Source organism: Denticeps clupeoides, chromosome 1 (genome assembly GCF_900700375.1).
Source record: "Denticeps clupeoides chromosome 1, fDenClu1.1, whole genome shotgun sequence".
Taxonomy (NCBI): Eukaryota; Metazoa; Chordata; class Actinopteri; order Clupeiformes; family Denticipitidae; genus Denticeps; species Denticeps clupeoides.
The window spans coordinates 32867370-32890854 of NC_041707.1; the positions used below are offsets into that span (position 1 = coordinate 32867370).

General features: G+C 44.6%; 2 protein-coding genes across 4 annotated transcripts in view; one reads left to right on the top strand and one right to left on the bottom strand.

Moving 5' to 3' along the window:
* Window positions 1-582: 582 nt before the first annotated feature.
* On the bottom strand, window positions 583-6276 carry cfap99 (cilia and flagella associated protein 99). Its single transcript, XM_028987831.1, has 16 exons — window positions 5927-6276; window positions 5581-5753; window positions 5361-5508; window positions 5186-5280; window positions 4917-5029; window positions 4144-4321; window positions 3837-3917; window positions 3683-3751; window positions 3532-3618; window positions 3359-3447; window positions 2002-2206; window positions 1776-1917; window positions 1535-1686; window positions 1192-1397; window positions 813-1002; window positions 583-699 (listed from the first exon to the last, which is right to left on the bottom strand). The coding sequence occupies exons 2-16, from the start codon at window positions 5689-5691 to the stop codon at window positions 607-609; spliced, it is 1959 nt and encodes a 652-aa protein (XP_028843664.1). The 5' UTR covers window positions 5692-5753; window positions 5927-6276; the 3' UTR covers window positions 583-606.
* Window positions 6277-6903: 627 nt separating this feature from the next.
* zfyve28 (zinc finger, FYVE domain containing 28) overlaps window positions 6904-23485 on the top strand; it is a 32090-nt gene continuing 15508 nt past the window's right edge. For all 3 annotated transcript variants that reach the window (XM_029000571.1, XM_029000580.1, XM_029000590.1), the window contains exon 1: window positions 6904-7273. In XM_029000571.1, coding sequence (XP_028856404.1) covers window positions 7238-7273 — 36 coding nt within the window. In that variant the 5' untranslated portion in view covers window positions 6904-7237. The remainder of the gene's footprint in view (window positions 7274-23485) is intronic.

A 23485-nucleotide genomic window follows, 5' to 3' on the forward strand; every position in this document is an offset into this window, starting at 1 on the left:
GATGATCTTCTCAGCTGTCCTGTCCTCTGCAGGGTCCTGTGATCCAGTACGGTGCCGTTCCCAAACCAGACAGTGATGCAGCTGGTTCGAAGGCTCTAAACGGTCCCTCTATAGAAGGTGGTGATAATGGGTGGTGGGATATGGTGGGATATATGAAACTAAGTGAAACTGGGGTTTTAACATCCATATTTTGCTGCAGCTTTAGTATTTGGGTGCATGCTATTTGTTTTTGTGCTTTAAAGCTGCCATTTAAATGCTTGTATGACTTTTAAAGTCATAACTGTTCTACTGTTCTGAATTTCTGAATACCTGCCCTGGAAAATGCTGCAAATATAAAGTATGTGAGAACGAAATGTAAGAAAGCCTCGCTGTTTTTGCAAATAGGAGCAATCTGACCACTAGGACCAAATCTAGACCAGTGATGGAATAAAAAAACTGATTCAGTTTCCAGGCAATGCTAATTACTAAGCAAGCACCATTCACCATCTTTTTCATAAGTGTTCGTTTAAAAATAGATGAATGAATGAACTCAAAAAAGTTGTTTTTATTTTAGTGAGCAGTGTGTTCCCAGCATCTCCAGATCCCTGCTCGGTCAGGAAATATACTTCAATGCCTTGTGTTGGTTTTTGTCTCCCTCAGCTGGACGAGACGGGCCACACTCCGCTCCATCTCCTGCCACTCTTGCTCTTCCGAAGTCTGCTGCTCATAAAAGGAGACATGGCCATTTTTACACGCGCCCGTGTAAAAAAAAAAAAAAAAATACAGAATCCTTCAATCAGAGTGCGAATGAAGTGACGGCGTTATTTTCAGACCTTTCTGAGGCTCGAGTTCGGAAGATCCGTTTTGGCAGAGTGAAGGCGCCTGGTGTCCCTGTCCCTCTCTTTCTGCTTCCTCCGCTGTATCTCCTGCTCCTTCTCCTCGAGCCTCCTCTGCAAGGCCGCAACTCGCTCATCCTTCAGCACCAGCTGCTGCCCCGCCGGCCTGGCCGCCTCCTCCTCTTGCCTGCCTCGCAGTAAGAAATGTTTAAAGATCTCTTTAATAGAACTTGATCTTGAGCCACATTGTGGCTGATATACTATAGATGTTGCAACGCTTTTTCTATGAAAGTGACCTCAAATTGTGACAGAACTGATCCCCGCTTAAAATGCCAAAACCATGTCAACTTGAATAAAGGTGACGAGCGTGTCCCACCTACGCGCTGTCGCCTGCCTCACAGCTTCCTTGTGAAGGGTGATGTTGTCCAGATGTTCCAGCAGCAGCTCCTCGCGCCTCTGCCTCTCCTCCAAGATCCTCTCCCTTTTCCCCTGCTGCTCCTGCTGCTGTGCTTCCTGCAGCCGGGCCAAGCGCTCCCATAACTCTGCTAGAGACATCTCATCGAGAAGACGGTGCCCTGCCGTCTGATGGCCAGGGAACGAGAAAGGAGAGGAGACGCCGTTGCAACGATGCAGCGGTTCTGTAGTGCCGTACAAATGCACATCTACAGAACTGAAAACGTCGTATGACATGCGTGTTCAGACAGAACCTCTGTTCTTACCTCAGTAACATCAACAAACTTGTGCCTGATGGGAGATACCGACTCTATGGCTCGGATCTGAAGGATGAGCTCAAATTTTCGGCTCAGCTCCGCCTGGGCCTCCTCCAAAGCCTTCGCCAACAGTTGCCGGTTTTGCTGTGAGACCTCCCTCACTTTGGGACACGAGCGGCCAAACCAGATTCAGAGAGGATTCGGTGGACGACTGCCTACTCCGCTTTTACTCAGACTGGGTTGGTTTTACCTATGCGTTGCTTGAGCTCCTGCAGCTGGGCTCTGGCTGCCTTGGCGTTCCTGTGGCCTCCTGCCACCTGCTGCACCAGGTTTCTCAGCTCCTTCTCTTCCTGCAGCCGCTTCTCTGCATACTCCCTCATGAGTTCGGCAGTCTAGGACGGTAAGAAGAGGGTACGGTCACAGCAAATTCGGAGCCAGACACGGCAGGTATTATCTGCACTGGCGCCACTCTGCACCTCCTCCTTTTTAAACACCGCCCTCTGCCGGTTGCGCTCGGCCATGCGGGCTTGTGCCAGCATCGCCTCCTTGTGGCTGATCTTGCCCTCCAGCCTCAAGCGCTCCAGTTTGGCCAGCTCCTCCTGGAGGTCCTTCTCCTTCATCTCCCTCTGCCATTGCAGGAACGAGGAGGGCTCGTAGGCTCCTTCAGCCAAACGTTCTATCCTGAGGGAAGAGGAGAAAGAGGCTAATTCTTCTAGCGCCAGTGTGCCGTATATGATTGTTCAGGGAATGTAAAGAGAGAATCGAGCTCAGTTGAAGCCCACTGACGCCAGAGCTGCTATGGTCAATAGCAAAATGGTCCTGTTACCAGCTCACACCAGTGCACTAGGCGATTATCTGCATGTACAATATGTCACCAGACTGGTCACTCAGCCTGATAATAATACACTTATCCAACTGGAGAGAAGCTCATTCGTTAAGGATAGAAGCAGTATACAGGGTTGGCCATTTATATGGATACACCTTAATAAAATGGGAATGGTTGGTGATATTAACATCCTGTTTGTGGCACATTAGTATATGTGAGGGGGCAAACTTTTCAAGATACGGTGGTGACCATAGTGGCCATTTTGAAGTCGGCCATCTTGAATCCAACTTTTGTTTTTTCAATAGGAAGAGGGTCATGTGACACATCAAATTTATTGGTAATTTCACAAGAAAAACAATGGTGTGCTTCGTTTTAACATACCTTTATTCTTTCATGAGTTATTTACAAGTTTCTGACCACTTATAAAATGTGTTCAATGTCACCAACCATTCCCATTTTATTAAGGTGTATCCTTATAAATGGCCCACCCTGTATATTTTATTGCCATGAACTGCCGGGATTGTATGGTAGATACAAACTGGTCAGGGATGAGTGGCCGTCCTTACACGATTTTGTTTTGTCATGCCAAAAAATCTATATTTCATGCATGCCCAGAAATAAGAACCTGAGGTATGCAGTCACCTCTTGAAACTGCATACATTCAAGTTCAAGTTGAGCTTTATAGTCATTTCAGCTACATATACATTAGACAGTAAATCGTAAACGAAACAACATTTCTTCAGAACCTGGTGCTACTTTTTAACTAAGTTACATACTGACAGAGTTACATAAACCACTGCAATAAAACTGGCCAAATTCACACTAGCACAGTATCTAGTGCTTCAGCAGATCTGGGTTCGATTAAATCGTTATTTCCAACACAATGACTATTTATTGTTATTTATTTTTTTATTCAAACCAATTTTGCATTGGTTTGTGTTCTTTTCAAAGAAAAAAAAAGCAATTTTTTAATGGCTCTAAACTTGTATTGTAATCTCCAGCAGTACCTGGAAATTTCCTCCTCCATCTGCCGGTGGTAGAGCGCGCCTTGCTTCAGAATGGCTGTTGTGTTCAGCCTGATGGGCAAGCTGTTGACCTGTGTAAGACGCACAGAGGTTCTCAACGGGCCAGGTTTCGCGTAAATTGAAATGAATGGCGTTGCACATGCTCCGCACAATACCCTCTGGGTGGCTGGCATTCCAGAGGTGAAGACGGCATTAAACTTAAGCTGCGAGTCTCGAGCCTGAGTGATCTCTGCGATGACATTCTGAAAAAGGAGATGTCTCAGAGGGAAGCAGTGGCAAGAAGAAGTCAAGAAGAGCTCATCATACCTTGGTTCTCTCTGACGGTTGTGGGTTGGCACACCTGAATCCCTGGGCGTTTGCTTTATACAAGTCGTCCTTGAGCAGGAGGATAAGAAAAATATTTGCTTGAAAATGGACCTGGGAATGGAGTAGTGTATACCGTGATGAAACAAGGACACACCTGGGCTTTAAGACGATTCTTCCGTTTCATTTCTTCCAGAGTTTGCTTTTCTTTGGGGGGTTTATAGATTCTGGGATTCACCTAGGAGACAGGAAGTCCAATGACTTTGATCTGGTAAAACTTAAATTTTTTTGGATGGAATATCAATAATGGACATTGGATTTTTTTTTTTTTTAGACAGCATGTTCAGGAGACTGTCCAAAACAAAAGTCTCGTCCTCAAACGTCTCACTTGAAGCGTCCTTCCGGACATGGATGAATGGTGGGGTGGCTACAACATAAACATGCAATACTGACAGCAGTCTAACCGGATGGTGCTTCTGTTGAAGTGGTATGGGCTCCGGAAGAGGCAGGGGGCGAGGTTTCGGCTTGGTCAGGGTAAATTCCTGCGGCCTGGTGCATTTCCCTGGGAGCTTTTTAGCAGCACCCACGTTTGATGCTCCACTGGCAAGTTGGTCCAACAAGGCCTTGATCTTAGGGCACCACCTATTGGTAGAAAGAAATGTCCATAAAGGTCCTGACATAGACTGCGCAGAACAAGTGACTCAGATCTGGAGCCAGAACCAATGCAAAAAAATGATCTGGTGTTAAGTGAGCAATCCACACAGTTGTGTGACGCATGCAGCCAGATGACAAACCTTTGATAATGCACAAATTGATTAAATGATGTTTAATTAATTCTCTGAAAATAAGCATGAATGAAACAGACTTGTCATTTAACCTTACAATGTGGTACTATTTTACAGTCTCTTGACCAAAGACATCAAAAGAGCAGCGCACGCAAGAAGGCCCAAGAAGCAAGTGGATAATTTTGTTATTTTGCACCGACATGGAAGTTTTTATATCTTTAACTTTAGTTTATTTAGTGGTCAGTACATTGCACTATTTAATGTGCAAGTTCATTTATGTGGACCTACATGAACTCACAGACACAAAAAAGAAAAGAAAAATGAAAAGGCTTCAGTTACTTTTAGACACCACTGCACATGGATGCCACCTACAACTGCAAGCTGTGCAGCATGGAAATGAAACAGCTTTTCATTGCCTGTCTATGTGTCTGGCCTGAAGTGAGGGTGCTTGCCTGAGCAATGGAATGATCCAGTTCGCTTCTACATAGGCGGCGTCATAAATGTTACTCCAAGATCCCAAGATCCACGTGCTGAGGTTCGTGACGTTGAAGAAGAAACTGAGGAACTAACAATGAAACAGAATCAGGGTGAGCTTGGTGGGGGAAAAAAACATTCAAAAGCAAAATAACATTTTTGTCATCCTATATAAGACATTAGACTTACCAGAGGCACAAAGTTTTCTAAACGTTTTGGCATGAATGGTAAAGAGGCGCCTACTTACTTTATGCATCTTTGCAACGTCCAGCGACCTGACAATGTTACTGAAGCGCTCCATGCCAATATCATCCAGGAGGAAGACAGCAATGTAGCAAATGACTGGGCAGGGCCAAAAAAAAAAACATGTAGCAGTTAGTTCACGACTCGCAGAGAATGTTTGTTATTTATCACAGACTCACCGGAGAACTGAGACCGATCTGCCTTCAGCAAGCACCTGTCATCGTGGTCGTAGAACGCGTCCACCACGACGTCCAGCAGCTTCTGGTGCTCGGCGCATCCACTCACCACGTCCAACACGAACTTGCGGTGCAACGCATTGCATTTCTCCTGGAAAGGCAAATCCATTTGGAACACGTGCGATCGGTGCATTAAAGGGGAGTTCCAAATCCCGTTCGGTACCTGCAAACGCACGGCGGCGGTTTCTAAAAAGCTCTCCACAGACTGCTGGGCCGGCCGGAACGCGTCGAGAAGCCGGGCGGCTTCTCTCACAATCTCCCCGTACTTTGTCATCTTTACTGATCGTCGAAAGCTCCGCGTTTCAGGCTCGGGGTGAACGGAGGGCCCCCTGGTTGCTAGGCAACAGTAAACATAAGAGGATGTGGGCGAATAGGTTTATATGGCAGACGTGTGTGGAACGTGTATGATTCTTAAATCTACAAAAATGAAACGGACACACGTTTCAGACGAAAGGACTTGATCATTTCTTGTGCTGTAAATGGACATGTTACAGCGCGACTCTTCGTACCTGCCGTGATTGGCCGTGTTCACGCCGGTCCGCGTCAAGGCAGGGCGAAATCAAATTTCCCCATTTAGCAATATTGTGAAATTACTTTCCAGTTTTTGGAAGGCTCATTCCTGTTGGACGGTTCTTACAGTCATCTCAACATCTACTGACCATGTCAAATATTCTCATTCTTAGTAAAGGTGTCAACAATCGCAAAAAAAAGATAACAGAAAAACAGACTGGCACTGGGACTATAAAGGCACACGTGAGGATAGATGTATACGAATCTAATCACAAATAGAAAGCAAATACTAATTGTTTTGGACAGTCCTGAACATGCCGTCTAAAAGAAATCAGATCAAAATCATTGGACTTCTCGTCTCCTAGGGTGAATCCCAGAATGTATTAAACCCCCTAAGAAAAGCAAATTCTGGAAGAAATGAAACAGAAGAATCGTCTTGAAGCCCAGGTGTGTCCTTGTTTCATCACGGTATACACTACTCCATTCCCAGGTCCATTTTCAAGCAAATATTTTCTTATCCTCCTGCTCAAGGACGACTTGTATAAATAGACTAAACTTTAGCCCTGTTTTTATAATAGTTGTCAACCAAGTTGCATTAAATAAACACACTAACCCTAAGCCAAATGAATCAAATACACACATTCCGACCCGTCGTCTTACACAAAATTCTTGACTCGTGCTCTGATTAGGGCATTGCAAAATGTTTTAACAACAATAGAAATGAAAAAGACTGTCAAAGCCATTAAACGCCCTCTGCTGGGCGCGGCGCACTATAACTGTTCACAAACTGAAAACGTATACATTTTGCCAAAGTATAGCACCGCGATATTTCATTTATGTTTTTCCATTTTTGATGGCGTCGTGCTGCACCAGCGATCAGCGCCAGCTGCCCGTTCCGCGCGACTCCCCGCCCTGACGCCGCCGAACGCGCCCAGCCGTACGCGATGACGCAAGAACGGTGACGCCCGTACGGGCCAAGTGGGCGTCGATGTTGTGTCAACGTGACTGTCAGCGCGCAGACGAGCCCGTCTGGCCCGTCGGATTTGTACAGCGAGCAGCGCCGCGAGCAGCAGACGACAATGCCCGCCCTCCGCGGTCCCGAGCGCCGGGCGCTGCCGCCGCTGTAGAGCCGCCGAAGAAGACCCAGCCTCCGCCTCTCCGCGCCGGGTTCAAGCGCTCGCAGCCTGCCGCGTTTTCCTACCCATCCCTGCAGCGGCGGCGGTAGCAGCAGGCTAGCCAGTTAGCGAGTTTTTTTATATATATTCTGCAGGTAAAGCTGGGCATCGGTGACAAAGGAGGGGCACCTAAGGATGAATCGCTTCCGAAAGTGGCTGTACAAGCCGAAGGTAGGTTCCGGTGTGCGGCGCTCCACCTTTTCGGGTCTCCGGTAGGATACTGATTGTAACATTTATATCGGACTAAAGATCAATCGGCGTGGGCTTTTCTTTTCTCCTCAATCCCGAGGCATCTGACACGATGCATGCCGAGAAGTCTGTCGGTGGCGGGGTGGGATGCCACTACGCGATCGCTGTGTATATATTTAGCGTTTTTTAAACCGGGTTTTTATTCACAACAGCGATGGTTTAGGACCCGTGCTGCCCACGAGGGGATTATTGTGATGTGAAATGGTAAAAGTGCTGTCTAATGATCGGCAGCCGCTACATAAAGGCTGCGGTCGCGAAGCGTGTTGCCAGGTTGGGCGGAAATGCGTCCAGTCTATCTTAGAAAAAAAAAAAACGAACCAGGACCGAACTTCTTGGGATTCGTGTGCGAGACCTACGCCTTGTCCAAACAAATAAAATAAAGGCGCGCAACTTCCTCTGTGCAGAACTACAGTCACGTCGCCGTTATCGACATTGCAACGCTAATGGGTCGACATGTTAGCACGGAGCACAATTCAAAGTCGATATAAATTGATGAATTTTACTACATTTTGTGTTAAAAAAAAAAAACGTTTCTGTCAAAGTTCTGCTAAGTCCTGGTTCCCCTCATTGATCACCGTTCACGTGCCGCTCTGGGCTGTTTACTCGGGATCGGTGAACCTTCACCTTTGACCCCGATTTGAGTGTGTATTTGTGGGGTCCTGCTCGATATCTGACTGGTTGTGTTGCAGATTTTTGATTTAGAGAGAGAGGTGTGAAGGCAGAACTGGGGTACCTTGCATTGATTTAACATACAAAATGATTTATTATTTTTTTTAATACATCTAAGACTATTCTAAATAAATCAAGATGTGAGAACTTGTGTTAATAAGTGTGAAAAAATGCTAATACATTTTAATAAAATGGCAGAAGAAATATTGTTACAGTTATAAAAATGCAACAACAATAATAATTATAACAGTCTTTATTCTCATTATATCAATACAAAATACAACACTGAATATAGCATATATTACATTCAAAACGTATCCTACCTTAAAATAACAAAGTGCTCGCTGCGCAGCAAATCCTCTGGGTGCATAATACATGATTTTTATGTTACTTTAGCCAAAAAGACAAATATTAGATTTGCAGCTGAAGTCAAGATGAGGCTAGTTTATTTTGAATTGTAAGTGAATGAACATGTGAATCCGGATTCTCTTTTTTTTTTAAGTTCCCTTCTTTTTTTCTTTTCTTTTTTTTGCTGAAGAGTACAGTAATTCTCTGCTCTGCGTTTGGAGGCTCACCACATTCTGAGTATTGCAACACATCAGTTGTTAAGCCTTTTGTCATTTCTGCATCCACCGATAAGCTGGCCGCTGGTGAATTATGGTACTCCGAGGTAGAGGACTGTTGAATCAGCACGTTCCCCCGAACATATTGATGCTTCTGACGGCTCATGGCTCTGAGCTGCTCCACAGATAACACAGGGATGAGGGAAGAGGCACCGGTGTTTCTCTCCGCCCCATCCCACCCAGGCCCTGCCATTTTGCTCAGGTACAGAAGGGGTTAAATATTGGTGCAGGGTGAGCTGTCAGGGCAATGTATCAAGTGTCCAAACTGCTAAAATATTTAAGGCATGCAAATGTCCTTTTAGAACACAGCACTTTGGAATTGCAGGAAGAGACACTTGGAAAAGTGTCGTTCTTGATGTTTCTTTCTATCTGTCTTCTAAACGGCATTTGGGAGGTTTATGTGTCCGGCCTCTCTCAGGCAGTAGTCCTGGTGCCCTCAGGGTTGGATTTGGGAGAGATCAATTGATTATTTCTGAATAATCAGAGTATCAATACTTACTTACAATTAGAGTATCAATAATGGAGCAGTAGCTACTTTGGCAAAGGGCAGTGATGATTTTTAGTGCTAATATAAAGCCTGTGAGTTTACAGTATGTTGCTCTTTGTGTTGGAATTGTTTGATTTGTTGGAAATTTGACAGATTGCCCAACGGAACTACTTAAAAAATGCAAAGTAATTTGCACTAAATGGTATTTCCATTTCAATTACTCTCAGAATCTTTTTTTTTTTAGAGAAGATAAAAATGGATCAGATCATCTCCCTGTCACTCCCTGTCTTAGCCTCTTTCCGCACACTTGTCTCTTGTGTTGTTTTAAATATGCATCATGGGAAGCTGTAGTTTTAAGAATCGTGATTCATTCATTTCATATATAATTGTACACCTTGCTTAGCAAGCTTCATTAATATTTTTTTCAAATTTACTCTAATGAATTGTACTGTTACACTAAATACTGCTATTAATTCAGTGATTAAAATGCTTTCATTACCGCCCTTTTAATGTTCAATGCTAGTGAAACAAATCCGTAGAACTTTTGTAACAATTCTGATTGAATTTACATTACCCTCACATTGCCCACAAGACAGCTCTGTGTGTGACCTCTTGGAGTATTTAACAAAGCCAAAGACTCATTTTCTCTGTCAAAGCAATCAGAAGATTTTTGTAACGCTTGTGCCTCTAAAACCAAAAAAAAAAAAAAAAAAAAAGCTTCTGAGGGGTGAATAATTGTCATCTCTTAGTCATTAGACCATGTGTTCCTCAAGTGGCGTTTATTGTTCTGGGGGGTTGGGATTTGCTGAAATATTAAGTATATCCATCAGACCCTCCGTCTTCCGATAGTTTTACCCGTAACTCGCTAGATCTTGTTCTGATTGAACGTCGTTAGTATCGGACCTGCTATCGGCCATTGCGCGGTTTTAGTCAGGAAGGGGATATTTGAGCTACGCCCACATACAATGTATGAAATGTAAACAGTGACCCATGTGTTAACTGAAAAGGTCAGTTCCAGGTTCTATTTGTCTATATGTGTTGTTTCCTTTATAGCAAACATCACTAGTCTGTAAGAAAGCTTACACTAGTATTCTAAAGGGAAAACCAGATGAAATGTTTTGGCTATGTCACCCATCCCTAATTTAGGATTAGGATTAATTATAATATCCTATGCGTGAACCTGCTTTCCACCTTTTGGTCACATATTTTTTAGATCTGAACTAGGGCTGTGCGATATGGCATAAAATTCATATTGCGGTATAAATTGATGGTAGACTGTATATATTGCTGTATATAATTTGAAGGAGGTTATATAATAAAGTTTTTACACATTTCAAAGTAGCTGTGAAATTAATTGTGCAAATGTGTAATTATAGAAAAAATATAAAATTTCAACATCTCTCCCATTAAGCTCTTTACTTCAGTAAAGTATGAAGCGAGTTCTGTATTCGACATACATTCATAGAACTTTGCTGGATTTTCTCTTACTCGTTCAACAAAAACCTAGAAATCTGTGCACTTACACACACACACACACACACACACACACGTTGGTTTTTCATGTGCTGCATCTGAAAAATTGTGAAAATAATCCAGCCACTCTTCTACTCGCCTCACTTTTGACAGCATGCAAATGTTTTTAATAAAACCCCAAAGCTAACCCTTACCCTATTATCACAAGTGTGAAATGTGCATGATGTACACGGATTTACACATGTAGTTTGACCCCAAGGTGGAAGGTACTATATTAATGTAAATTGAATCATTCCCTGTCTTTCCTTTCGAAACATACCACCAGAAGCGCAGCGAGCACCTTAAACCGGAAGTGCGGCGGTATCAAAACTGTTGAGGTTTTTGTTTAATGAGCAAGAGAAAATACAACGGAGATCTGTGAATGTCAGTCGAATACAGAACTCAATGCGAACTTTACTCGGGTCAGGTTATCAACGTTGCACCACTCTTTTCATCAAGCTGCTCCTCCATGCACTCTGTGCTCTCGTCCATTTTCCAAAAACAATACGTTGTGCTGCAAGTAGACGTGTTTTATACCACACAGAACTAATCTGAGCAATTTTGAACCTGGAATGAACTGCTACCAATTGTGAATGTTCTTTCCTCCACCCAAGCCTTGATCTGATATGGTATGGAGAGACCTCTTAATCCATCCATCCATCTGTCCACACGTCCATCTGCTATTGGCCATGCTTGCTCTGCGCATGGCGATGGCGCGTCTGATCATCATTCGGCGTGAGTCCTGGCAGGACGAGCGGCACTGCAGGGTCACGGGACGGGCCAGTGCTGACTTATAGAGGCTGGCCTCAAGCCCAGGGCCCAAGTGCTGACTCATGGCTGAAAGAGCCTTTACTTCATTTTATTTTATTTGGGGATGTGTCGAGTGGCTAAATGCATCCTGGCCTGTCTTTCTCGCTCGTCTGCTGAAGGGATGACATTGCCATTCTCACCCTTGCCTGTCATCTTTATTAAATGATGGCTTTTTCGTCTGTCCCCGTGCGGCAGTGGAGCACTGCCGTTGAAGGTCGAAGCTCTTTTCATAATGAACTCACCGGATCCTCTGTAACACGCAGAGTCTCGCCCATCTAGCTCAGCCGGTGGGGGCTTTCGCTGTCCATGATGGAAAAAAAAAAAAAAAAAAACCTCCATCTGTGGTCACTACACCCCAGCCAATGTTCACTGACATAACTGGATTAATTCTTGCATAATGACTTCCTACCAGTCACGGGTCTGTGGAAGTGGGACCTCTCACGCTACGTGATTAGTCTGAAGGCGGGCGGGACTGGTGGGCTTTGAACCAGGCTATGCAAATCCGCTTATTCGGCCCCCTTTCTGCAGGCACGTGCCGCGCGCTGTTGTAAGTCGGAAAGGCCGCGCTCACTCGCCAGGCGCACCATGTGGTTCAGGCTCGGGTTCATCGCAAAGCGGCTTTTCAGCGCGCTTCTCTTGTTAATTGAAGCCGCGTGTGAATGAAATTGAATTGAATTGAATTCATCTCACTGGCTGATTACAGACAAGGGCCGCCAATCCGGAAGACGGGGAGGCGAATTCCTGTTTTCGAACGGGCACGGTGCAGCCCCTACGGAAGTGGGACGTTTACCGCAGAGAGGGCTGTAGGATATTAGGAACGTGTAAGACGTTCTAAAACAGCTACATTTGTTCCAAAACTTGAAGAAATAAGTTTTGGGGCAGCCAAAGACCTGCTCAGTCTCGTAATTTACATTTACAGCATTTACCAGACGCCTTTATCCAGAGTGGCTTACTGTAGTCACAGGGACAGTCCCACCTCCGGAGACACTCAGGGTTAAGTGGGGTTTGAACCGGTGGCTTTGTGGTGTCTAACCCACTAGGCCTATACTAACCGCTGATTGGCTAATGCTCTGTGGCCTCTATTTTTTTTCTATTGTTGTATCTCTCCTGTCTAGCTGTGAAAAGGTCACGGAAAAACTGACCAATAACCAACCAAAAAAAAAAAAAAAAAACTATTATTACACCAATTAGCTCATAAAATATTTATAACTCAATATTTTATAGCTCAATATTATAGCTCAAAATATTTTATAGCTCATAAAAAAAGGGGTGGTAGTAGCCTAGTGGGTAACACACTCGCCTATGAACTAGAAGAACCAGGTTCAAATCCCACTTACTACCATTGTGTCCCTGAGCAAGACACTTAACCCTAAGTGTCTCCCGGGGGGGGACTGTCCCTGTAACTAATGATTGTAAGTCGCTCTGGATAAGGGCGTCTGGTAAATGCCGTAAATGTAAAATAAAATCAGTTGAACCCGAATGAAAAATTCCTACTGACTTTATAACCAGCTGTGTGTCCGCCTTCGCAGTCGTGAGGTGTGCAGAGCGCAGACATTTTTGGTAACGTCCGGGTGTAAAGACCGAGTCCCCCCCCCTTCCCACCCACAGGGCTCATCAGTCAGGTGCGCTTCAGAACGCTCAGCAGAAGCGAACCAGTGCTAAGTGGAAGTGCGGCTTTGCACCTTTCCTCTGAATAAATAGCATTTTAGAAGTTGCTGTTACGGGGGAAAAAATGGGATTGAGCCAACGCTGGACTTTAGCCTCGCAAAGCAGTCTTATGTTGAGGCGCTGCTGCTGCTGCTGGAACATGCGAGGGCGTTGATCACCCGACCACCAGCCCCACTTCGCACCTTTAGAAAAGGCCACATATTTACGCTCTAAAACCTACAGGCCGGGTCAAGTTAGAGGTTCTTTTCCACTCCGGGTCACCTGATGCCGTAGTGCGTGCCTGAGTGACGTTATGCGGCCATGTCGCCCCCGTGGCTGAGCTTAGGTTCATTTGGGGGCCTTATGCCGTGATTTGTGTTTCACTGGAAAGCACAATTCAGGGCGTAGTAACAAAGCCGGCGTAGGCCTTTCAGGCCGCGATAGCTGGAGGCCGCCAGAGAGGTTCCTTTTGCTCTCCTGCTCTGCTCTACATTTCTAAAAGGAGGCTGTCATTGCCAGGCAGTGGAACAAAAAAAAAAAAAAAAAAAAAAGAACAGAGGGTTTTTTTTTTTTTTTTTTTTTTTTTTTGGCAAAGATGATGAATTCCGATCTGTAAAGAGGCTCCCAGATAGTGGGAGGAGAGCTAGCAAGGAATTAAATTTTTTTTTTTTTTTTTTTTTTTTTTTTTTTGCTCAGCTCCTCCGAATGCCGAGCGGTTGCACAGTTCTAGCTGGTACCGCCTGGCGTGGGACCGGACGATAACAGTGGCCTCTGAAGGTCACATTTTTCAAATGCTAATTTAGTGCAGTTGTGTGTGAGGATGAGGCCGGAATGAAACAGTTTTCCAGGTAACCGTTGCGAGCGAAGAGCATAATGAGGGTCTGTGTCGTCGGACAATTCTTCTGAAGTGACAACTTTCCACTTGCTGTGGGAAATCTAATTATGGCAACATGATAAAGCCTCTACTTTGCTGCTTATGTCCAATTACAGAATTGACGTTTGGATTTTGACTGTGCTCACAGTGCCTGCCTCAGATCCGAGAACAGAAGAGCTGAGCGGATCCAGTTTAGTTTTCATTTTACAGCCGTCGAACCCTGTATGTGTGCGTACCCTCCTTTTCAGCACTTGCTGATGAGACGAGAGAGCGCTCCTCCGGCCATTCGGCTAAAGCTATAACAGAATGGAAGAGTTAAAAAGAAGGTGTTTAAAACTGAAGAGGGCTGCGTGATATTGGGATTTGTCTAAGTAAATTAGTGCAGGAGAAACTTGTCACCAGATTGGCCGGTTTTGAACTGATGCAGTAAGCAGTGGTGGCGCTGGCAGTACTTTGAGTGCCGTTTCGAACAGTTTCTTTTTTTTTTTTTTGCGGTCGTAGAATGCTATTACTGACCCTGTTTGTGAGGGTACAGCCACATGAGCAGACCTTTAAAGAGCTCATTCAGTAGCTTTTTTTATTGTCACTTTTTGTAACCGATTCGTTCGTATGGTTACATGGGAGGCTAGAACTGACGTTTCACCCCCGCCCTCCTCCTGCATACTGCGATGGGGCATGTGTTGCGGTGTGTGTGTCAGATCAGGGTGAGAACCGTGCTTGATCACGGTGTTAATTTGACCAAAGCATGTCAGGCACATTTTATTAAGACCGCAGGGCGCTGTGTTAACTAGTTGGAACAGATAATGATGTGTCACCTTTTTAAACACGCATTTACGCATTACGCCATTTATCAGACGCCCTTATCCACAGCGGCATGCAGACAGTCCGCCTGGAGACTTGCTCGGGGACACAATGGTAGAAAGTGGGGTTTGAAGGTGCTGGTTGATAGGTGAGAGTCTAACCCACTAGGCAACCACCACCTTGTACAGTAAAAAAATAAAGCAACAAAAGAACATCATAGCTAGTAGTCAGTTCTGGCCACGGTGCTTTTGATTGAAATGCAGTTGGGACCCTGACATTTCTTGGCTCAGGGAGAATGTGAGCATTGGCGGAAGGAGCCGGAGCGCTCGCTTACGCAAGCAGGCTATGCTCCGAATGTTTAACCACCCTGTTATTTGCCATCAGCACAGCACCTGAATGCAAGAACACATCATCTTGAGTCATTGTTCTCAGAAACGTCTCTTCTCTACAACCTTTCGTTGTATAAAATGGAATATAGACAGTCATGGACAAAAAATTGTTGGCACCCCTGAAATTTTCCCAAATTTGACATAATATCTCACAAAACTCCAAAAATGGGCTGGACAAAATTAACACTTAACTTAATATTTGGTTGCACACCCTTAACTGTAACCAGTTGCATCCTATAACCATCAATAAGCTTCTTACACCTCTCACCCGGAATTTTGGACCACTCCTCTTTTGCAAACTGCGCCAGGTCTCTCATATTGGAAGGGCGCCATTTCCCAACAGCAATTTTAAGATCTCTCCACAGGGATTTAGATCTGGGCTCCTTGATGGCCACTCCAGAAGCCTCCAGCGCTTTGTTGCCATCCATTTCTCGGTGCTTTTTGAAGTATGTTTGGGGTCATTGTCCTGCTGGAAGACCCAGGATCTCAAACGCAAACCTGGGCCCTACAGTGCAACCCAAAGTCCTTTGTTTGCAAGGCACCATGAAATCTGAGGATTACCAGTCAAGGCACCCAGTGCCAGATGCAGCAAAACATCATCGAACCGCCACCATGTTTGACCGCAGGTACTGTGTTCTTTTCTTTGTCGGCCTCATTCCGTTTTCGGTACACGGTAGACTGATGTGCTTTACCAAAACGCTCTATCTTGGCCTCATCTGTCCACAAGACTTTTTCCCAGAAGGATTTTGGCTTACTCAAGTACATTTTGGCAAACTGTAGTCTTGCTTTTTTGATGTCTCTGTGTCAGCAGCGGGGTCCTCCTGGGTCTCCTGCCGTAGCGTTTCATTTCATTTAAACGTGGGCGGATGGTTCGCGCTGACACTGATGCTCCCAGAGCCGGCAGGACAGCTTGAATTTCTTTGGAACTTGTTTGGGGCGGCTCATCCCCCATCCGGACTATCCTGCGTTGCAACCTTTCATCAATTTTTCTCTTCCGTCCACGCCAGAGAGATTAGCTACAGTGCCGTGGGTTGCAAACGTCTTGATAACGTTGCGGAGATCTCCATAGATCTGGAGATTGTTGATCTTTTTCCACAATTTTGTTTCTCTGGTCCTCACACAGCTCTCTTTTCCTCTTTCTGTTGTCCATGCACGCAATGCAAAGGCCAAGTGAACTTCTGCTTTCAGCTGGGATTTTTATTGAGTTTAAAGGAGCATCGCATGCTTGAAACAATCTTTTTTTTTTTTTTTTTTTTTTATATCCACAATTTTGAAAGGGGGCCAATAATTTTGTCCAGCCCATTTTTGCGAAACATTGTGTAAAAATTTGCTTTTTTGTTCCAATACACACATAGGGAATAAACACGTGTTACACGTAAACGTTTCTGTGAGAAATACTCGATTTTCTGGGAAAATTTCAGGGGTGCCAACAATTTTGGCCATGACTGTATTTTTTTTTTGCGTTGTTTTGGCATTTTGGGAGCAAACACTGGCAATTTGAACCAACCCGGAGGGAAATATCATATTGGCAAGTCAGGTGCCACGTCACACCCAGCCTTGCACTAAATTCTGTCTCATCATGTCGAGAAGGAGAATGATCTGTCACGTCCTGAGGACTCTCACCACGCAGTTCGCGCCACCGGTGCGTTACACTACCAACTTCCTTGGAGTTTCGTGCTCTGACAGATGACTGGGGTGAGAAGCCGCTTAATCGCATAATTAGCATTTTGTTGACCCTAAGTGTGGCTTTGACTCATTGTGGATCTTCGCTGGCGTGCGTGACCTCATCAGCCACTGTAGCCCTTAAGTGCAGAGTGGATGACTGCGTCACCGGCGCTTTCTGTCCGCACAGAGGATGCCACAGTGGAGGCCTGATGCTCCCGTCAGAGGGTGGTTTTTCTAATGACACGCACCTGCGAGACAGGACGACCCCGTAAGCCGGCAATCACCGGGTGTTCCTCTGGCTGAAATGTAATACTAATGCAAGCACAAAGACAGATGAGGTTAACACCCGAGGACATAGTAGATCTTATCCTAACTGCTTCAATTAATAGCACAGGGCCTCTTCAATATGAATTTGATGGGCTTCACATTTACGGCATTTGTGAGACGTCCTTATCCAGAGCGACTTACAATCAGTAGTTACAGGGACAGTCCCCCCTGAAGCAACTTAGGGTTAAGTGTCTTGCTCAGGGACACAATGGTAGTAAGTTGGATTTGAACCTGGGTCTTCTGGTTCATAGGCGAGTGTGTTACCCACTAGGCTACTAGTGCCCAATCAACTGTCCCCATTCAACACTGGGTGGTCTTTTATAATCAGATTGGCTCGTTTCTCAGATCTCATTGGACGCACCACACTCAAACAATTGTAAAAACAGAAGAAACTCATACCTGTGATTGCTTGTCACTACAAATTATATAATAAGAGAATTTATTAGTGCATAATGTGTATGGATGGTAAAGGATTGTGTTTTAAATGTGTTGCTATTATAAGCTTTTTATGAAAAGTGTAGGGTAGCCCAGTGTAATAGGGTGAGTTGGTGTAATTTCCTGCTGGCGTAGTGTTCAATGAACCTAACAATGGTCCTTAGAAACAAATTACTTACTTTTATAAGTAGTATTCTACTGACAGAAAATGTTTCAAATCACATTTGGCTGATTTTTATTCGTTGCCAACGGCATTAGATCGACGCAAAGCATATTTGGAAGATGTGAGAGATTCTGTTCCTCTACTGGATGGATGGACACCATTCTTCTGAGAGACTGTCCCTCTTTTGTTGTTATATCTGAGATGTCAACCATATCACATGATTTTATATGCTACCTTCGCCACTTATTCATTTGGGTTTTGCTCTATTATAAAACCAGCATTACAAAAAGAGGAAAAACCTGCCCACTTGGATACAGGCACAGGCATTACTTTATGAAATATGGCTTTTTTACTTTCAGTTGGATGTATTGCACCCGTGAATTGGGAGTCAGTTCAAAGTAAAATATTGACCACAACCTCTACGCCCCTGCTCTGCGAGGAACAAAATGGTTCTGGCTGGGCAAGATAAATCGTCAGTGTGTGGGCTCTCAGAGAAGCGTAAAGTCTTTCATCCTTCACCCCACCCCAACCTCCTGCTTCTGCATAAACGAAGTAGGGAACACAGCATTACGCCAGGCAATTTATTACCTGAGGAGCGTTTGAGTGGAAAGCCGGCCCAAGTCTATTTGTTTCAATCTGCTACTGAGCTTCTATATATACGTGACCAGAGATTCTCGGATTGATCCGTTTTCACACATGAAACATCTCTTTTGCATTATTTTTTACCAAAGAGTGTCAACGTGCTGACCTTGTCTTGTAGTCTATGATGTCATTTTTGTTTAATGATATGACTCTTATTTTGAATTGAAAAATCTATTTTGTACTTGTGTATTTATAAATAGGTTATTGAATGGAATAAATAGGTTAAATCTTTAGCTACTAACCCTGCGATTTGCTTCTCAATGAGCCTGTCCTGCACATTTAGTGTGTGTGCGTGAGGCGCGCATGTGTGCACTGTACATGTTTTAGTACCCAAGGGAGTTAATTCTGTCACCCAGAGGCTAGCTGTGATAAATTAACCCGTGAATCCACCCAAACCCTGCGGCGAAGGCTGGTATGGTACAGGTGCAGTGATAGAGATAGAGGAGAGGAATGAGGAATGAGGAACGGTGTCCTGTTCATTGGTATTTCCATAGGAACGACTGGCATTTGTAGACTAGAAGGTTTTTCTGGAAAAAAACATTAGCATATTTTATCCATAAATAAATAAAATCAACGTATTATTGTTATTATTTGTACTATAGTACAGACGCACAAACAGTAGGATGCATTAGTTAGGATTAAATTGATGCAGGAACTGGGTTAAAGATAGAAAATGCACACTGTGTGTAATAATGATATGGCGATATGATGATACCTGTTATTGCTTTGTATTGACAGGTCCTTCACAGTACAGAGTGAGTGATATGATTCGTCCTTACAGTGAAATATACTCTCACTCAGTCACTCTCCTTAAACGCTTAGTCCTGTTACTCAGGGTCGCAGCTGCTGAAGCCCACCCTGGGACAATGGATGCAGGGTGGGGACTCACAACAGGGCTCACACACACACACCCCTACAGTGAGTCAACAATTTACCTAGCGGACATGCCGTTGGATGGCGGGAGGAAACCAGAGAACCCCGAGGAAACCACCACCAACATGGGGAGAGCTCCACACTCACAAGGGATTCTCGAATCTCGCGTCGGGATTCGAACTCACATCCTCGGAGCCACAATTCAGCCCCAATGCAATAAATCACTTCTAAAATCTAATTTAAATGTTTTATGGTAGACTAGAGTAAATAAATTAAACATTGCATAGAGTTCAATAAGGATCTGTCCTAGTATTAAATGACAACTAACACTGGCTAGTAGTCAAACTGGTGATGATAACAATGATAATATTTATTTTTAGTATATCTTATCTGTGTATTGGCCAGTCTTGAAATGCCTAAAGAGTGGGGCAGTGGTGGCCTAGCAGGTAAAGAAGCAGCCCCGTAATCAGAAGGTTGCCAGTTCGAATCCCGGTCCGCCAAGGTGTCACTGAGGTGCCACGGAGCAAAGCACCGTCCCCACACACTGCTCCCCGGGCGCCTGTCACGGCTGCCCACTGCTCACCAAAGTGATGGGTTAAAAGCAGAGGACATATTTCGTTGTGTCACCATGTGCTGTGCTGCAGTGTATCACAATGACAATCACAGACCTTATAATGAAGTTGATGCTCTACGTTTTGTGGCTGTTCTGCTTTCGCATTTAGAGATGAAAGCCAGTCAGGGTGGGGCAGTGGCAGACTTCGTCCCTGAACCCCAGAAGCTGGGCTAGCTGTGAAACTAATGATCCAGAGCTCTGCAGCAGGCGTGTCCCCTTCACAGCTCCGCAACCAAACTCTGAGCATTTAGAGCACTCTGTGCAAGCTTTAAATGTTTTATTTATTTGTTTGTTTCTAAAATTCCATCGCTTAAAAATATAATGAAGTAAATTTTCAAGATCAGCACTATTGGGGGGTGAAGTGATTGTCATTATGAAACACAGCACAGCAGACGGTGACTCAACGAAATGGGTCCTCTGATTTTAACCCTTACAGCGAAATATTCTCTCAATCACTCTCCTTAAACGGGAGGTAGTAGCCTAGTGGGTAAAACACTCGGCTATGAAATATAAGACCCACGTTCAAATCCCACTTACTACCATTGTGTCCCTGACACTTAACCGGGGCAGTGGTGGCCTAGCGGTTAAGGAAGCGGCCCTGTAATCAGAAGGTTGCCGGTTCGAATCCCGATCTGACAAGGTGCCGCTGAGCAAAAGCACTGTCCCAACTCACTGCTCCCTGGGTGCCAGTCATGGCTGCCCACTGCTCACCAAGGGTGATGGGTTAAATGCAGAGGACAAATTTCACTGTATGCACCGTATGCTGTGTATCATGTGACAATTAATTTAACTTTTTTTTTTTTTTTTAACCCTAAGTTGCTCCAGGTGGAATGTCCCTGTAAATAAGTTGCTCTGGATAAGGGCGTCTGATAACCCACCGCATTAACCCATCACATTACTGAACAGCGACAGGCACCTTGGGGAGCAGTTTGTGGTGCTTTGCTCAGTGGCACCTTGGTGGTTCGGGACTGGAACCACCAACCTTCTGATTACGGGTCCGTTTCCTTACCCGCAAGGCCAACCACTGCCTACGCTCGAAGCATGGGGCTTTGTCCCCACTGTATGGTCAAATGGGTGCTCAGGATGGACATAAAGAATTTTTAATTATGTTTCAGCTTATTGTCCAGAATGAGGAAGTAGGACACTAGCGAACACCCTTACTGGCCAGTATTTCTGAGAGACAACACAACACAGTCACATAGTCAAAACTTCATTCTCTTGAAATTGTTGAATGGTTTTGAAGAATTAAGTTTTTCACAATGCACCATTTAAAGGGACAGATTGTGGATCCACAGCTGTCACAAATGTGACATTTATTCATAAATGTGACATTTATGAATAAAGAATAAAAAAAATATTTTTCTCCTTTCTCCTCTACTTAGTGTAGTATATTTGAAATTCACCTTTAGCTTGGACACGCTGTCCGTGCAGAATAAATTAGGAGGTCAAGTTGTCTCGGGAGCAGTAAATTTGCTGTCCTCTAGTGTTGATGCATAACACCGGTCAGCAGATTGTGGGTGTGAAGTCAGGCTGCGCTTCTGCCTTTTTTTCTGCTGAGCTGAATGAAGGAGAGGGGGGAACGGGGTGCTCTGCAGTCTTTTTAGACTCTTGCGCATTTGTTTCAGACCTGATCGATATCGGGAGTGCTGCCACTGACACACACACTTACACACACACATGCCGGCATAAGCACTTCTGTCTCAGCCCCCAAGGCCTTCTTTTTGCCCACCCACCCCCATTGCAGTTGAATTGCGTAACTCATTTATAACGCACTGTAGATCATCTGGCAGGTACTTATATTACAGTGCACAGCACCTGCATGATTTATATCCTGCCGTTCGCGAAATTCCTTCGGTTAGGGGAAGTGCTTTAGAGGCGATGATGATGTGATTCAACAACTTCATTGCTTAAATTCCTGTTGGTCGTTTAGTGTCATTTCATTATCGTGACATTCAAGTGTTCTGGGGTTACCACTGTATTATTTATACAGTGCCCTCCACTGTTATTTGCACCCTTAAAAAAAATTGCAATCTGGTTTGGGGATTTTTTTTTTTGGGTTAAAAATTGGACTTAATCGAGTTTTGAGTTTATGAGGAAGAACAAATCCCTCATCAATACATTAATATGAAACAATGTGAGTTGAGCAGTGTCCAGTTTAAATTGGATGTAATTAAAACTAATTTTGTAGCATCCCTCATAGTTCATGTCTGTTAGTGTAGCAACAAGAACAATGAGAATATTCCTGATAGACGCATGCCAGCTCCACTTCCACCCACTTTTGAATCCGTGATTCAGCAGCTGGAGAATCTTCCCTGCCCGATGTGGAATGTAGCGGACCAGGGCCAAAGGGCTTCTGGGAGATGAATGCCCTCTTGTTTTCCAGCTAAACCTCCTAGAAAGAATGGCCCAGCGCTTGACATTTTTCCTTCCTTCGTCTCCTCACTCCCTATGTGTGTGTGTGTGTGTGTGTGTGTGTGTGTGTGTGTGTGTGTGTGTGTGTGTGTGTGTGTGTGTGTGTGTGTGTGTGTGTTTTGTGCCATGCTTGATGTCATCTTTCTGAAAGAATGCTCTGTGAGCGGGGGTGCGACGTTGACTGACGCTATCTTGGAATGTCGCACAGACTGTCCGTTTTGCTTGTGCTTTTAGTGATGCTCTAGTCTGATTTCTGACGAGCACAGCAGGCTACACCTCAAGTGGACCACCTTTTTTTTGCAATAGTTCATCATATTAGCAAAAAGGTGACCATTGACCATTAGTGAGCAATCCTCTTAGTCAAAAGTGCATTTTGGAACTGCCTGAGGAAGACTGAATGATGTGACATTTGAGCTCTGTAAGCTGACCTCAGATCATATCGAGCCATTTACCTGATTTCACTTCGCATGTGGGTAGTAGAACAGGTCATGAGAGCAGATTCTTTAGATGTCTAGTTGTGTCTGGGTGGTAGTAGCCTAGTGGGTAACACACTCGCCTATGAACCAGAAGAACCCGGGTTCGAGTCCCACTTACTACCATTGTGTCCCTGAGCAAGACACTTAACCCTAAGTTGCTCCAGGGAGACTGTCCCTGTAACTACTGATTCTAAGTCGCTCTGGATAAGAGCGTCTGATAAATGCTGTAAATGTAAATGTCTACATTTTCAAATGGTTTTCCCAGACATGACAGGAGCAGTGTTGCCACACGTTACCCTGTGAACTCTTGCAATTAATAAGAATTGCCTTGGCGATATTAGGGGTGGGGGCATTTAGGTGATCTGAGCTGCTGTGTGGGCTGCGTCTCCGTACACTGTTGTGAGCATCTTAAACGAGCATCTCCCTTTTTAGATTAAACAGGGGTGGTGACAGAATTTCCTAACCTTGCCCAGTGGCTCCAATTTACAAGGCTGCTTCTTTTGACTCCTCTCTCCCTAGTTCACCCCCCTGTCTGGCCACCATCTTTCTATCCTACATTCTACCCTGTTGACTGCCCATGTTCAACCCTACACATCCTTACCTACTGAGTCCTTGTGTTCTGATCTATTGTTAAGATCCCTAGAGTTAGTTGTGATTTTATATAGACTGAATAATACTTTTTGACTCACAGTAGTCATATACAGTACAGGCCAAAA